The following is a 15,078-nucleotide window of genomic DNA, read 5'->3' on the forward strand; positions in this document are numbered from 1 at the left end:
TTAGCTCAGGGAACTGTTCGGGATAGCCGCGGTGAAATCGCGGCATCCTGAACAGCTTACAGGACAGCAGGAGGGTCCCTACCTGCCTCCTCACTGTCCGATCGCCGAATGACTGCTCAGTGCCTGAGATCCAGGCATGAGCAGTCAAGCGGCAGAATCATCGATCACTGGTTTCCTATGAGAAACCAGTGTTCAAAGTAAAAAATCAGTGTCTGCAGTGTTATAGGTCCCTATGGGAGCTATAACACTGCAAAAAAAAATAAAAAAAAAAAGTGCAAAAAAAAGTGAAGATCATTTAACCCCTTCCCTATTAAAAGTTTGAATCACCCCCCTTTTCCCATAAAAAATAAAAAACTGTGTAAATAAAAATAAACATATATGGTATCGCCGCGTGTGGAAATGTCCGAATTATAAAAATATATCGTTAATTAAACTGCACGGTCACTGGCGTACGCGCAAAAAAAAATTCCAAAGTCCAAAATAGTGCATTTTTGGTCACTTTTATATCATGAAAAAATTATCAATAAGTCCTATCAATGCAAATATGGTACCGCTAAAAACTTCAGATCACGGCGCAAAAAATGAGCCCTCATACCGCCCCAAACGCGGAAAAATAAAAAAGTTATAGGGGTCAGAAGATGACAATTTTAAACGTATTAATTTTCCTGCATGCAGTTATGATTTTTTTCCAGAAGTACGACTAAATCAAACCTATATAAGTAGGGTATCATTTTAATCATATGGACCTACAGAATAAGCATAAGGTGTCATTTTTACCGAAAAATGTACTACGTAGAAACGGAAGCCCTCAAGTGTTACAAAACTGCGTTTTTTCTTCAATTTTGTCTCACAATTATTATTTTTTCCCGTTTCGCCGTAGATTTGTGGCCAAAATGACTGACGTCATTACAAAGTAGAATTGGTGGCGCAAAAAACAAGCCATCATATGGATTTTTAGGTGCAAAATTGAGAGAGTTATGATTTTTTAACCTCTTAAGGACCCATGACGTATGCATACGTCATCACACCCTGGGTCTTAAGGACCCATGACATATGCATATGTCATGTCTTTTCCTGGTCTCCGCCGTTCACCCGGCGGAGATCGGAAGCGGATCCCTGCTGAAATCCTTCAGCAGGGATCCAGGGCAAACGCCGAGGGGGGCCATGTATGCCCCCCATGTCGGAAATCGCCCTTGCGATCTGCGGCGATACCGGACTGATCGGGTCTCTGGGACCCGACCGCCTGGTAATTTCGCATGATCCCGGCTGTCACAGACAGCCAGGACCATGGTGAAGACTAGGAGCGAGGTGGCAAACCTGCCACCTCCTCCTATTCCCTGCGATCTGTTGGTTAGTTAACCGACCAATCGCAGGAAGGGGGGCGGTTACTTCCTCCCGTCCTGCCCGGCCCCTTGAAGTCCGGAGAGGACGGGAGGAAGAACGGAGGACGCGGCGGGGGATGGGGGAGTGCTGGGGACCGGCCCCGGTACTTACCTCGTCCCTGAAGACCCGGATCCCGGCGAGGAAGATGGCGGCGGCGGCGACAGGTGAGTAGATCTTCAGCCGCGGTCGGGCCCTTTACAGCAATGCACGTCGCCATAAAGCGTATTGGGACCCTATATGCTGTATTGGGACACTATATACTACAACTCCCAGCATGCCCAGACAGCCCTTGGCGTCTGGGCATGCTGGGAGTTGCAGTTTTGCAACATCTGGAGGTCCACAGTTTGGAGACCACTGTGCCCTTCCAGATGTTGCAAAACTACACATTCTCAGCATGCCCTTACTGTCCAGGCATGCTGGGAGTTGTAATTCTGTAACATCTGGCCCTTCAGATGTTGCAGAACTACAACTCCCAGCATGCCTGGACAGTTTTGGCATACTGGGAGTTGTAGTTTTGCAACATCTGGAAGGGCACAGATTGGGAACCACTGTATTAGTGGTCTGCAAACTGTAGTCCTCCAGATGTTGCAAACTACAACTCCAAGCATGCTGGGAGTTGTAGTTCGGCAACATCTGGCTCTAAAGATGTTGCCGAACTACTACTCCCAGCATGCCTGAGAATGTTTGGGAGTTGTGGTTTTGCAACAACAGGAGGCACACTGGTTGGGAAACATTGTCTGTTTCCTAACTCAGTGTTTCCCAACCCGTGTGCCTCCAGCTGTTGCAAAACTATAACTACCAGCATGCACTGATAGACTGTGCATGCTGGGAGTTGTAGTTTTGCAACAGCTCGAGGTCCCCCCCTTGTGAATGTACAGGGTACATTCACATGGGCAGGGGGCTTACAGTGAGTATCAGGCTGCAAGTTTGCGATGCAGCAAATTTTGCGCGGCAGCTCAAACTCGCAGCAGGAAAATCGCTGTAACCCCCCCTGCCCGTGTGACTGTACCCTAAAAACACTACACTACACTAACACAAAATAAAATAAAAAGTAAAAAACACTACATATACACATACCCCTACACAGCCCCCCTCCACTCCCCAATAAAAATGAAAAACGTCTGGTACGCCACTGGTTTCAAAATTGAGCCTCCAGCTGTTGCAAAACAACAACTCCCAGTATTGCCGGACAGCCGTTGACTGTCCAAGCATGCTGGGAGTTTTGCAACAGCTGGAGGCACCCTGTTTGGGAATCACTGGCGTAGAATACCCCTATGTCCACCCCAATGCAAATCCCTAATTCAGGCCTCAAATGCGCATGGCGCTCTCACTTCGGAGCCCTGTCGTATTTCAAGGCAACAGTTTAGGGTCACATATGGGGTATCGCCGTACTCGGGAGAAATTGCCTTACAAATTTTGGGGGGCTTTTTCTCCTTTCACCCCTTATGAAAAGGTGAAATTGGGGTCTACACCAGCATGTTAGTGTAAAAAATTTATTTTTTACACTAACATGCTGGTGTTGCCCTATACTTTTCATTTTGACAAGAGGTAAAAGAGAAAAAAAGTCCCCCAAAATTTGTAATGCAACTTCTCCCGACTACGGAGATACCCCATATGTGGGCGCACAACAAGGCCCAGAAGGGAGAGTGCACCATGTACATTTGAGGTGATTTGCACAAGGGTGGCTGATTGTTACAGCGGTTTTGACAAACGCAAAAAAAAAAAAAAAAAAACACGTGACCCCATTTCAGAAACTACACCCCTCACGGAATGTAATGAGGGGTGCAGTGATAATTTACACCCCACTGGTGTCTGACAGATCTTTGGAACAGTGGACTGTGCAAATTAAAAATTTTGTACAGCCCACTGTTCCAAAGATCTGACAGACACCAGTGGGGGGGTAAATGCTCACTGTACCCCTTGTTACGTTCCTCAAGGGGTCTAGTTTCCAAAAAGGTATGCCATGTGGGGGTTATTTTGCTGTTCTGGCACCATTTAGGCTTCCTAAATGCGACAAGCCCCCTGAGCAAAATTTGCTCTCAAAAAGCCAAATATGACTCCTTCTCTTCTGAGCATTGTAGTTCGCCCGTAGTGCGCTTCAGGTCAACTTATGGGGTACCTCCATACTCGGAAGAGATGGGGTTACAAATTTTGGGGGGCATTTTCTGCTATTAACCCTTGCAAAAATGTGAAATTTGGGGGGGAAACACATTTTAGTGAAATATTTTTTTTTTTTACGTATGCAAAAGTCGTGAAACCCCTGTGGGGTATTAAGGCTCACTTTATTCCTTGTTACGTTCCTCAAGGGGTCTAGTTTCCAAAATGGTATGGCATGTGGGTATTTTTTGCTGTCCTGGCACCATAGGGGCTTCCTAAATGCGACATGCCCGCGAGCAAAATTTGCTCTCAAAAAGCCAAATATGACTCCTTCTCTTCTGAGCATTGTAGTTCACCCATAGTGCACTTCATGTCAACTTATGGGGTACCTCCATACTCAGAAGAGATGGGGTTACAAATTTTGGGGGCTATTTTCTGCTATTAACCCTTGCAAAAATGTGAAATTTGGGGGGGAAGCACACATTTTATTAAAATTTTTTTACATATGCAAAAGTCATGAAACTCCTGTGGGGTATTAAGGCTCACTTTATTCCTTGTTACGTTCCTCAAGGGGTCTAGTTTCCAAAATGGTATGCCATGTGGGGGATTTTTGCTGTTCTGGCACCATAGGGGCTTCCTAAATGCAACATACCCCCCAAAAACCATTTCAGAAAAACGTACGCTCCAAAATCCCCTTGTCGCTCCTTCCCTTCTGAGCCCTCTACTGCGCCCGCCGAACACTTTACATAGACATATGAGGTATGTGCTTAGTCGAGAGAAATTGGGCTACAAATAGAAGTATACATTTTCTCCTTTTACCCCTTGTAAAAATTCAAAAATTGGGTCTACAAGAACATGCGAGTGTAAAAAATGGAAATTGTGAATTTTCTCCTTCACTTTGCTGCTATTCCTGTGAAACACCTAAAGGGTTAAAATGCTGACTGAATGTCGTTTTGAATGGGTTCAGTTTTTATAATGGGGTCATTTGTGGGGTATTTCTAAGATGAAGACCCTTCAAATCCACTTCAAACCTGAACTGGTCCCTGAAAATTTGTGATTTTGGAAATTTTGTGAAAAATTGGAAAATTGCTGCTGAACTTTGAAGCCCTCTGATGTCTTCCAAAAGTAAAAACATGTCAATTTTATGATGCAAATATAAAGTAGACATATTGTATATGTGAATAAAATAAAATAATATTTGGAATATCCAATTTCATTACAAGCAGAGAGCTTCAAAGTTAGAAAAATTCTAAATTTTCTAATTTTTCATCAAATTTGGGGATTTTTCACCAAGAAAGGATGCAAGTTACCAAAAAATTTTACCACTAAGTTAAAGTAGAATATGTCACGAAAAAACTATCTCGGAATCAGAATGATAACTAAAAGCATTCCAGAGTTATTAATGTTTAAAGTGACAGTGGTCAGATGTGCAAAAAATGGCCGGGTCCTAAGGTGTAAAATGGCTGGGTCCTTAAGGGGTTAAAGGCTAAAATAGTGCTAAATTTTTGTTGTTACTTGCATTATTTCTTGGTGAAAAACTCTAAGATTTCCAGAAAATGTAAAAAATTTAGCATTTTTCTAACTTTGAAACTCTCTGCTTGTAAGGAAAATGGACATGCTAAATAAATTATATATTGCTTCACATATACATTATGTCTACTTTATGTTTGCGTCATAAAGTTGACATGTTACTTTTTGAAGAAATTAGAGGGCTTCAAAGTTTAGCAGCAATTTTCCAAATTTTCTTGAAAAATTCCAAGTCTTAAATTTTTCAGGGGCCAGTTCAGTTTGAAGTGGATTTGAGGGGCCTTTCTGTGATAAATCCTCCATAAATGACCCCATTATAGAAACTGCACCCCTCAGTATTCAAAATGACATTCAGAAAGTTTGTTAATCCTTTAGGTGTTTCACAGGAATAGCAGCAAAGTGGAATAGAAAACTCAAAATCTAAATTTTTTCATTTATACAAGGGGTATAAGGAGAAAAAGCCCCCCATTGTAACCCATATTCTCTCAAGTATGGAAATACCTCATATGTGGATGTACAGTGCTCTGCGGGTGCACTAAAGGGCTCAGAAGGGAAGGAGCAACTTTGGGATTTTCGAGAGAGAGAATTATGCTGAAATGGTTTTTGGGGGGCATGTCGCATTTAGGAAGCCCCCAAGGTGCCAGAACAGCAAAAAAAAAAAAAAAAAACAACATATGGCACACTATTTGGGAGACTACACCCCTCAGGTGTTTGATGAATTGTCGTTGAAGTTGGTCATGAAAACGAAAACATTTTTTTCACTAAAATCCTGGTTTTACCAAAAATGTTTTCATTTTCACAGGGGGTAATAGGAGAAAATTTGTAACTCCATCTCTTCTGAATATGGAAATACCTCATATGTGGACGTAAAGTGCTCTACCAGCACACTACAATGTTCAGTCAATTTGGTAGAACAGCAAAAAAAAAAACACCCCACATGTCACACTACACAAAACAATAACCGGAAAAAAATATCCAGACAAATAATGAAGAAATGGGTGGGTGCGTTATCCACCAATGAAGGCTACGAGAAAGAGATGAGTGAGTACAAAAAATCTGCTTTTCTCAGTCGCTCTTCATTGGGGACACCTATACTGGTGGGATGTACCAAAAGCATTCCCTTAGGGTGAGAACAACAACCACCAGAGAAAGGTAATCAGTCCAGAGACCGAACCCACTCGTCCGTAAGGCCTGCGGATGAGACCCGAGGCCAGAGACAATCGAGGCCCAGAAACAGAGCTCCTGGAAGATCCCCCGGCCATGGAGATTGACTAGGACACCAAGGAAGGGACTGTCCTTCGCAGAGACTCTAAACCCACGGTCCTGATAGAAAGACAAGAAAGGTTGTCAAAAAGCTAGACGGGCTGGAACCACCCCGGAAGGGGGTAGGAAACCAACTCTAATGAACACAGAACCAGACAGAGGGCTAGCCCAGTTGGAAAACAAGAATGGAAAAGTGCATGACCAGAGAACCCCATCCAGAGTCACCCGATTCAAGAGAACATGGCGGAAAAAAGCCAAGGAGGGCAGTGTACGCCTGAGCAGAAAGCGAACACAGAAGGTGGAGACAGAAAACCACCAGAAAAAAAATGAAAGACTGAAACCGGCTCTAGAGAGGTCTGGTGCAGGAGATGGATGATCTGAACATCTGCAGACCCAAAAACCCCTATTCAGGAACCTGTCGAGAGCACCCGGGAGGTGAAACAGTCCAAGTGGTGTAATCAAGAGACCGGAATGCCCTCCATCTTGAGCGAACATGGACCCTGAAGGAGAAGATGGAAGGGAGTAAAGGCCAAGAAAGGAGCAAAATGCCCAGCATTAGACATGGAAACTGGAGGTTCCTGAGTAACCTGGAAGACGGACACAGAAGAATAAACGGCCAAGAAAGGAGCAGAAGACCCTGAAAAGGAGTATCCCATAGCACCAGAATGGCCAACATGGAAATTGGAGGTTCCCGAGCCTCCTGGAAGACTTACACCCGACGGGCAAGTAAACCAAACGTCTGTGAAAAGCTCCCGGTGACAAACCTTCGTGCAGAGACAAGAAGTGCGGAACAGAAAGACCACCCCATAAATGGGATTGAGGAGAAGTCTGTCAGGACCGCTATGCATGCCCGAGACCTCAACCGTCACTAAGGCCCAAAGAACCAGGAGGGGCGACCTAGAAAAGAAGGCATGCCACAGCAGCCTAGGCTAGTGCCCAGAGAAGGAGACTAACCGGACCAAAGCACACCGAAGCAACAAACAAAAGGGAACCCGGCTGGGATTCCCAGGCTTTGGGAACAGGAAAGGTAACTCCAGAAGATAGTGGAGTCAGTGAAGCGCAACGGACACCGTCAAGGGAAAGAGGAACACGCCCCACCAGGGAGAGTGTGCCGAGGTGGGAGGAAAGCAATGGTAGGACCCAAACGACAGATGCTGGCTAGACCAGCTGTCGCCAAGCCATACATGACTGCATAAACCTCTCCAACAGAGGAGAGTGCCATGGCTGCATGAGCAGCAGTAGATAACCAAGAAACAGGAAGAGAGCCAGGCTGCAATAGTGGGCAGTAAGCCACCAGCAGAGAGAACGAAAAGCCCTTCGGAATGCTCTCAGTGGAAAACAAGGGCCCAGCCAGATACCCCACCTATATAGTGGGAAGAGAAATGGCATCATCTCGGCAGTAGAAAGTGCCCACCAAAATAGTTCCCCTAGTGGAGAGGAAAACAGGAATCCAGGAAGACACCTGGACTGTGACGACCCACCAGGCCCCATGCCAGAACAGAGGTGCTCAAGGCCAGAGGCACACCCCACCAACAGAATGGAAGGTGGGTTCTACACGAGTAGAGGGACCGTAGCACACGCAGGGACACAAACATGGATATTGCACAATAGTAGCAAGGTAACAAGACTGCAGACACGAAAGAAAACGCTGACATCCAAAATAGGGATCGACCGATTATCAGTTTGCCAATACCGATAACGTCCAAAATCGTGACTATCGGCCAAGTACCTTGCCGATAATCCGATAATGCCCTGCCCCCCGCACCGGCGAGAGACCACTGCCGCCGCTGCCCCATTGCCTCCCCCATCCGCGGTTTTATAATTACCTGTTCCCGGGGCCCGGGCTACTTCTGGCTCCAGCGGCGTCCTGTGCTACGCTGTGAGCTGCGCAATGACGAGTGACGTCCTCTACGCGATGTCACCATCAGTGCGCACAGTCACAGCTCAGGAAGACGCCACCAGAGCCAGAAGTAGCACGGATCACGGACCCCGGGAACAGATAATTATAAAACTGTGAATGGGGGAGGCAATGGGGCAGCAGCTGCGGTGGTCTCTGGCCGGGGCGGTGCGGTGGTGGGGGGGCGGTGGTGGTGATAGGACTCAGGAGGACCCCAGGACAGGCAGGGGGAGAGAAGCGGGTGGCGGCGGCGGTCTCTGGCACCGCAAAAGCCGCTGCAGTTCATTGATTTAAGGTGCCTGCGGGGGATAAATAGCCGATAATTTATATCGGAATATCGGTATAAGTTGTCGGCTATCAGCCCTAACCTCCACAGAGTATCGGTATCGGCCCTAAAAAAAAAACAAAAAACGATATCGGTCGATCACTAATCCGAATGTCCGGCAGTATGGAAGACAGGCTCAGCACCCAATGCTGTGTCACAACCATGCCCCTAGCAGACTGACTTGGAACTTGTAGAAAGGGGAACAGAGTGTGCTGCTGCTGTTGTTGTGAAAAGCCATGGAACCTGAAGGAAACACCCATACCCCATCTCCTAATGGCGCCAAACACCAGGATTGTTGTCGCAGCTGCAAGAGATGAACATGCAGACACAGTCTGATTGGGTTAACTGGTTCAATGAACCCATATGGAAATTGAGTCACCAGGATGAAGTCACAGGAGCGGCAGGAAGAGGGAGGTGACCTGGCGGATTAGAACCATGCAGACACAGTCTGGCTATATGGCATAGGGACCATGGGCACACCAGGTCCCGCATTTAGAACAACACATTGAAAGTGGGTTACCAGCCTTCAGCCGTGAGATCGGCAGGCATGAAAAGAGGGACCTGGTAAAGCAGGGAACCCTGCGAACCAGTACGTGGTGCACTGTATCAGGCCCATGGAGCAACATGGGGTGACTCACTCGGAACTACACCTTGCTAGTGGGTTACCTGAACTTCCGACCACGGAGTGAGAAGTATATTGTAGTTGACCCGATGTAGCAGTAAATCATGCAGACAACTGTCTGACTGACCGGTATAGAATTCCTGAACGTACAGGATCACTACTCCTAACCCTCCCACAGAAAGTGGGGTACTGGAGTGTGGCCAATCCGATAGGCGACCTGGTGGTGTCGGAGACCATGCAGACAAATGTCTAGCTGACTGGCATAATTCCTGTGTACTTGCAGGGACCCTCGTCCAGAGTCCTCCCATTAGAAGAGAGGTAAGGGAAACCACAGCCATGCACATGGCATCCAGAGGATAGAATCCCCGTCACCCTGGGAGATCAGGGGAGGCAGAGGAGCCTTGAAGTACTCCCTGTCGCCCTGAAAAGGGTCGGCAGGACACGCCTGGTCACTTCCTCAGACACTGCTCCCTATCAGTGTAGCACCAGAACTCCAGAAGGGCGATCCAGAAGTGTAGAAGACCAAGAAGACCACTGTTTGGCTTACTGGCACAGGGTCCCTTGTACCTATAGGGACACTCTTCTGGACTCCCACACTATAAGAGGGTAGCAGGAACTCCAGGCAATCATGCGGCAGCCCCTGATGGGAGACTGGTGACGGAAATCGTGCAGACAGCAGTCTGGCTCATCGACAGAGTACACCCCCAGGCACTGGCCAGTGGTGACAAGGGGACAACCGCCCAGATGAAAACAAACACTGTGCCCATTTGTCAGATATGGAAGGGCAAGGAGGCGTAGGAGCAATGGTTAGTATCCCCGCCATCCTGGGAGATCGGGGGAGGCTAAGGAGACGTGGATTGTATTCCAGTCGCCCTGCACAAGATCCATTGTACGCGCTGGGTAACTCCATCGGACGCCACTCATTAGCAGTGGAGAGCCGGAAATCCAGTCATGCATGAGGCAGCCGTGATGAGTGAATGGCGGTGGAGGAAACCACGCAGACCACTGTCTGTGGTATTGGGTCCAGTCCATGTCCACGTAGGGACACTTGCTCAAAAACCTCTCACTAAAAGTGGGGGTCCAGCACACTAGCCACAAATGCGGCAGACCTGCAAAGCCCTGTGGGAGGAAATTGCCAAAGACACAAGGGCACAAGACATCTCGGAAGGCCGTCAGCTAAGGTCAGGGATCCAGATGCATCTGTAGGGGCATCCCACCGGTGTCTCGCCCCGAGGGAAGGGCTGGAATGCGGCTGTGGGCACGGCATATATGGCATGGCAGAAACACCACGCACAAATACCTGAGCTGGCAAAGTGACCTTTGCCTCTTCAAGTCTTCCAACAGGGTGGCGGAAGCAAATGGTAAAGTGGCCCCCAAAAATAACATTTAATTAAATGAGGAAGAGGGGCGCAGCAAAAAATTGTGTGATGCAAATAATGGCGCCAAAGAAAGTGCGGGGAAGCTGCGGAAGCTATACGGGTGGCTGGCAGAAGCGCAGAGCCAGCTGTCCATAGAACTAACGTACTGCTGTGCGGCAAGAGAATGAGCTGCCGCACAGCCCACAGAGCCCCCTCACCCGAGAGCCCCAATACAAAATGAAAGTGATCTCCCCAACTAAATACCCCAATAAACATGAGGATTTACCCCTTGTTTCATGGTAGAAGAGAAAAAATGAGAGGGGGGGATTGCTGCAGTCATGGCGCCACTGGTAGCGTGACCTGGAGGCAGAGAAGGGTCTGTCTCAGCACAGCCACGTGTAATGGCCGCTGAGGAGCTGGCACTGGAAGGAGAAGGGACCCCCGGACAGCAAGGAGAGAAAACCTAGCGTGGTACACTGGACGTTGATGAGTAGGGGTTAACAGTACATACTCTATGTCTGCGCCTCTTTGTCGCATATGGGGGAACAGGAAACACCATGCTCCTGAACCCCACCTGAAAATATATCCTGCCAGGGAGGAGCCGACTTTTTTTTCCTAGTGTCAGCGCCTCCTAGTGCCAAGAGCATATACCAATCAGTATAGGTGTCCCCCAATGAATAGCGACCGAGAAATTACATTTTTCATTTTCACAGACCACTGTTCCAAAAATCTGTTAGACACCTGTGGGGTGTAAATGCTCACTGTACCCCTTATTACATTCCTTAATGGGTGCAGTTTCCAAAATGGGGTATATCTGTACTCAGGAGAAATTGCGTTACTTATTTTGGGAGGCTTTTTCTCCTTTTACCTCTTGTGAAAATGCAAAATTAAGAAAAAACCCAGCATGTTAGTGTAAACATTTTTTTTTAAATGAACATGCTGGGGTAGCCCCAATTTTTTCAATTTCAGAAGTGGTAAAAGGAAAAAAAAAAATTCTCCTGAGTACGGAAATACCCCATATGTGGCCCTAAACTGTTGTCTTGCAATACTACAGGGCTCCAGAGTGAGAGAGCTCCATGCACATTTGAGGCCTAAATTAGTGATTTGCATAAGGCTAAGGCTATGTTCAGACGGTGGAAAGTCCGCACAGAAGATTGGTAATTGATATTTCTGCCGCAGAAACATCTGAAGAGGAAATTCTGCCGTGTGCACAAGAAAGCATGACGGTGCTGGGCCGCAAAAGTTTGTTTGAGCCACCATCAAATTGACATAGCCTTCATTGGGGAAAAAAAAAAAATTATAAAAAACGTAAAGTCCATTTCAGTGAGCACTGTGGACTGTGGTAAAGTACCCCCGGCAGCCCGGCAAGTAGTGCCCTGGGCAGGAACTTACACTTACCAGCTCTGTTACATGGCAAATCGATGGCCTATACTCCTGACAGACCACCAATATTAGATCAGCAGGGGTCTGAATACTTCTGGCACTCCTGCAAATAGGCTGTTTAAGAGCCAAGTGCTGCCACGTTGTTTACATGTACTTGTACTAATGCACACTGCACTTTTCATAGCAACTACCTAGGTATTGCAGCCATGTTCCATTCACATTAATAAGAACAGGCCAGCCATTTTTAAAACATAGGCCATATAAACAAGCATTGTGACTTAAAGGAGTAGTCCAGTAGTGAAAAAGTGGTGCCCCCTATCCTAAGGATAGGAGATAAGTTTGAGATCGTGGGGGTCCGACCGCTGGGGGCCGCCGCGCCCCGACAGCCCGCGCGAAGGGGGCGTGTCGACCCCCGCACGAAGCGGCGGCAGACACGCCCCCTCAATACAACTCTATGGCAGAGCCGGAGTGCTGCCTTCGGTAATCTCAGGCTCTGCCATAGGGATGTATTGAGGGGGGTGTCAGTCGCCGCTTCGTGCGGGGGTCGACACCCGCTATCCGGCCGGATTGCCTGGCCCCCGTACAGAGAGATCGCAGGGGGCCCCAGCGGTCGGACCCCCTGCGATCTCAAACTTATCCCCTATCCTTAGGATAGGGGATAAGTTTTTCACCACTGGACAATCCCTTTAACAACTATTAGTTCATTGCCGTGCATGCATCTAGTGAGTTACAAATACACATTTACATATTAGTCAGCCAAGAATAGAGATCAACTTACATGAAAAGCAGCTACAAAAAAGGTAAGAGCTAGAAAATAAAGGTTGGTGTCCACAAAAATCCCCTTTACTTCATCTGCATCTTTTTCAGAGAAACCTGCAACGGAATGATGGTTTTATTATTTATACTGTACGCAACATAATTAAAAGTGTACATATACAAGAAGTTTTCTATTAAATCTGGTAGGCTAATTTTCTCGCAGGTAAACCCCTGGGGCAGGAAAAACAATTAAAGGGTTAAATATCAACTTCAATGGGAATATAAAAACATATCTGAATGTCTGGAATGAGTTTTCCACATACCAAACTGCTGCAAAGAGTAAACAGCATCTTGCATATGAATCCAAAAGCGAAGTTTTCCCAAAGATATTTTGTCATAGGAAACAGTAAGGGGAAGCTCTGTGGTGGAGCGGTTTATCATCTAAAAAGGAGAAGAATAGGAGATTTTTAAGCGGCATCAAGCTACAGAAATCGTATAACATGGAAGTGGCCAAACAGAACACTTTAGCAAACCTTCAAGGAGCATTACATCACTGTATAGTGTACTCCTCCGATTCTTAATAGATCTCAATTATCACACTTGATCCTTGTACAAGAGGTAGGAGCAGCTCAGGTTATAATCCAAAGCCATGGCAAAGAAAATATATTTCTTGTCCCCTGCTCCACAGGCATCATCAAGAACATGTTCTGTATTTCTCTGGCCAGACAATAAGCAATGCATTTGGAAATTCTTCAGACCCTTTCAGTTTTTTCACATTGTTATGTTGCAGCCTTCATTATGCACTCAGTACTGCATAACAATATGAGATTGTACAAATTTATTAAAAAAAAGTAAAAAATGACAATTTGGCATGGACATAAGTATTCAAACCCTTTGCTATGACATTTCAAATTTACATTTGGGGGGGGGGGGGGGGCACTCCTTTCTCTTGATCACCTTGGAGATGTTTCTATATCTTGATCAAAGTCACGTGTGGTAAATGCAGTAGATTGGAAATGATATGGAAAGACACAGCCCTGTCTACATAAGGTCTCACAGCTGACAATGGCTATCAGAGCTAAAACCAAGATTGTGTAGAGCAGCGTTTCCCAATCAGGGTGCCTCCAGATGTTGCAAAGCTACAACTCCCAGCATGCCCGGACAGCCAAAGGCTGTCCGGGCATGCTGGGAGTTGTAGTTTAGCAACACCTGGAGGCACCCTGGTTGGGAAACGCTGGTGTAGAGGCACAGATCTGGGGAAGAGTACAAAAAATGTCTTCTGCACTGAAAGTTCTCAAGAGCACAGTGACCTCCATCATTCCTAAATGGAAAAGTATGGAACAACCAGGACTCTTTCCAAAGCTGGAAGCTACAGTAAACTAAATAATTGGGGGGAGCTAGGTCTTTGTACGAGAGGTGACCAAGATCCCAATGGTCGAGCTCCAAAGATTGTGTGTGCAGAGGAGACAATCATCACTGCAGCACTCCACAATCTGGGCTTTATACAGTGGCACCAGAAAGAAGCCTCTCCTCAGTAACACACACATGAAAGACTGTTTGGAGTTTGTAAAAAGTACCTAAAGGACCCCCAGACTGTGCGGAACAAGATTGTTACATAGTTAGAATAAAAGGGGACGGGAATGGTTTGTATATTTCTGCATATACATTAATGTTTTTTTGTTCAAGGAATTTACTTTCAATAATTTTTATTAGCAATTTCAAAAAGTTATTACAATGTAAAGCAGTAGGGACAGGAACTTTTTCATATAAACAATTACAAAAGTTTTAGAAGTACACAAATCAATATTATTCTATTGTGCCTAATACCGCTAGAAACACTCATTTGGCATCTCTCTTAGGTGAATAATGACTAGGGGTAGGGTCTCTTTCCACCCAAGCTTTCCCTGGGAGTATTGCCAAAGGGAGAGGCGGGGGGAGTAAAAACCATGCCAACTAGAAAGATGCTAGGGTCAAATATTTTTACAATAAGTCATCCTGCCGGAACCTAATGCTAGAATCTTTTCAAAAGAATAGGTGGTGTTAATCCTTTCAATGAGTTCTTTTGAAGATGGAGTGTTAACAGTCTTCCATCTACTTGTTAGGAGGTTTTTTGCAATTACACATAGGATACACAAAACCTCACGATTTGCAGGGGAGACTGTGCGTAGCCCTATAAAGAGTAATGCTAAACTAGGGGTCAAAGTGAGCCTGGAGCCACATATCTCTCTCACTAGACTTTCACAATAGGCCCAGAATGATTGGATAGCCGGACAAAGCCATAAAATGTGATATAGAGTCCCCCTACAGCCGCACCCTCTCCAACAAAGATCCGAAGATCCGGGGTATATCCTAGCTATCTTGTCTGGTGTAAAATACCATCTTAACATGGTCTTATATGCGGATTCAATGTGAGAGGAGCACTGGAAAGCCCTACGTACATACTTAAATGCATGACGCCAGTCATCAA

At 46.3% G+C, this 15,078-nt stretch overlaps 1 protein-coding gene across 1 annotated transcript in view; it reads right to left on the bottom strand.

Moving 5' to 3' along the window:
- Positions 1-15,078, bottom strand: part of CLPTM1L (CLPTM1 like) — a 90,634-nt gene that overhangs the window by 36,595 nt on the left and 38,961 nt on the right. Inside the window, exons 7-8 of the mRNA XM_056520290.1 lie at positions 12,935-13,052; positions 12,634-12,728 (exon numbers count right to left, since the gene is read on the bottom strand). Of these exons, the coding sequence (XP_056376265.1) occupies positions 12,634-12,728; positions 12,935-13,052 (213 nt within the window). The remainder of the gene's footprint in view (positions 1-12,633; positions 12,729-12,934; positions 13,053-15,078) is intronic.

The sequence above is a fragment of the Hyla sarda genome, chromosome 5, assembly GCF_029499605.1.
Source record: "Hyla sarda isolate aHylSar1 chromosome 5, aHylSar1.hap1, whole genome shotgun sequence".
Lineage (NCBI taxonomy): Eukaryota > Metazoa > Chordata > Amphibia > Anura > Hylidae > Hyla > Hyla sarda.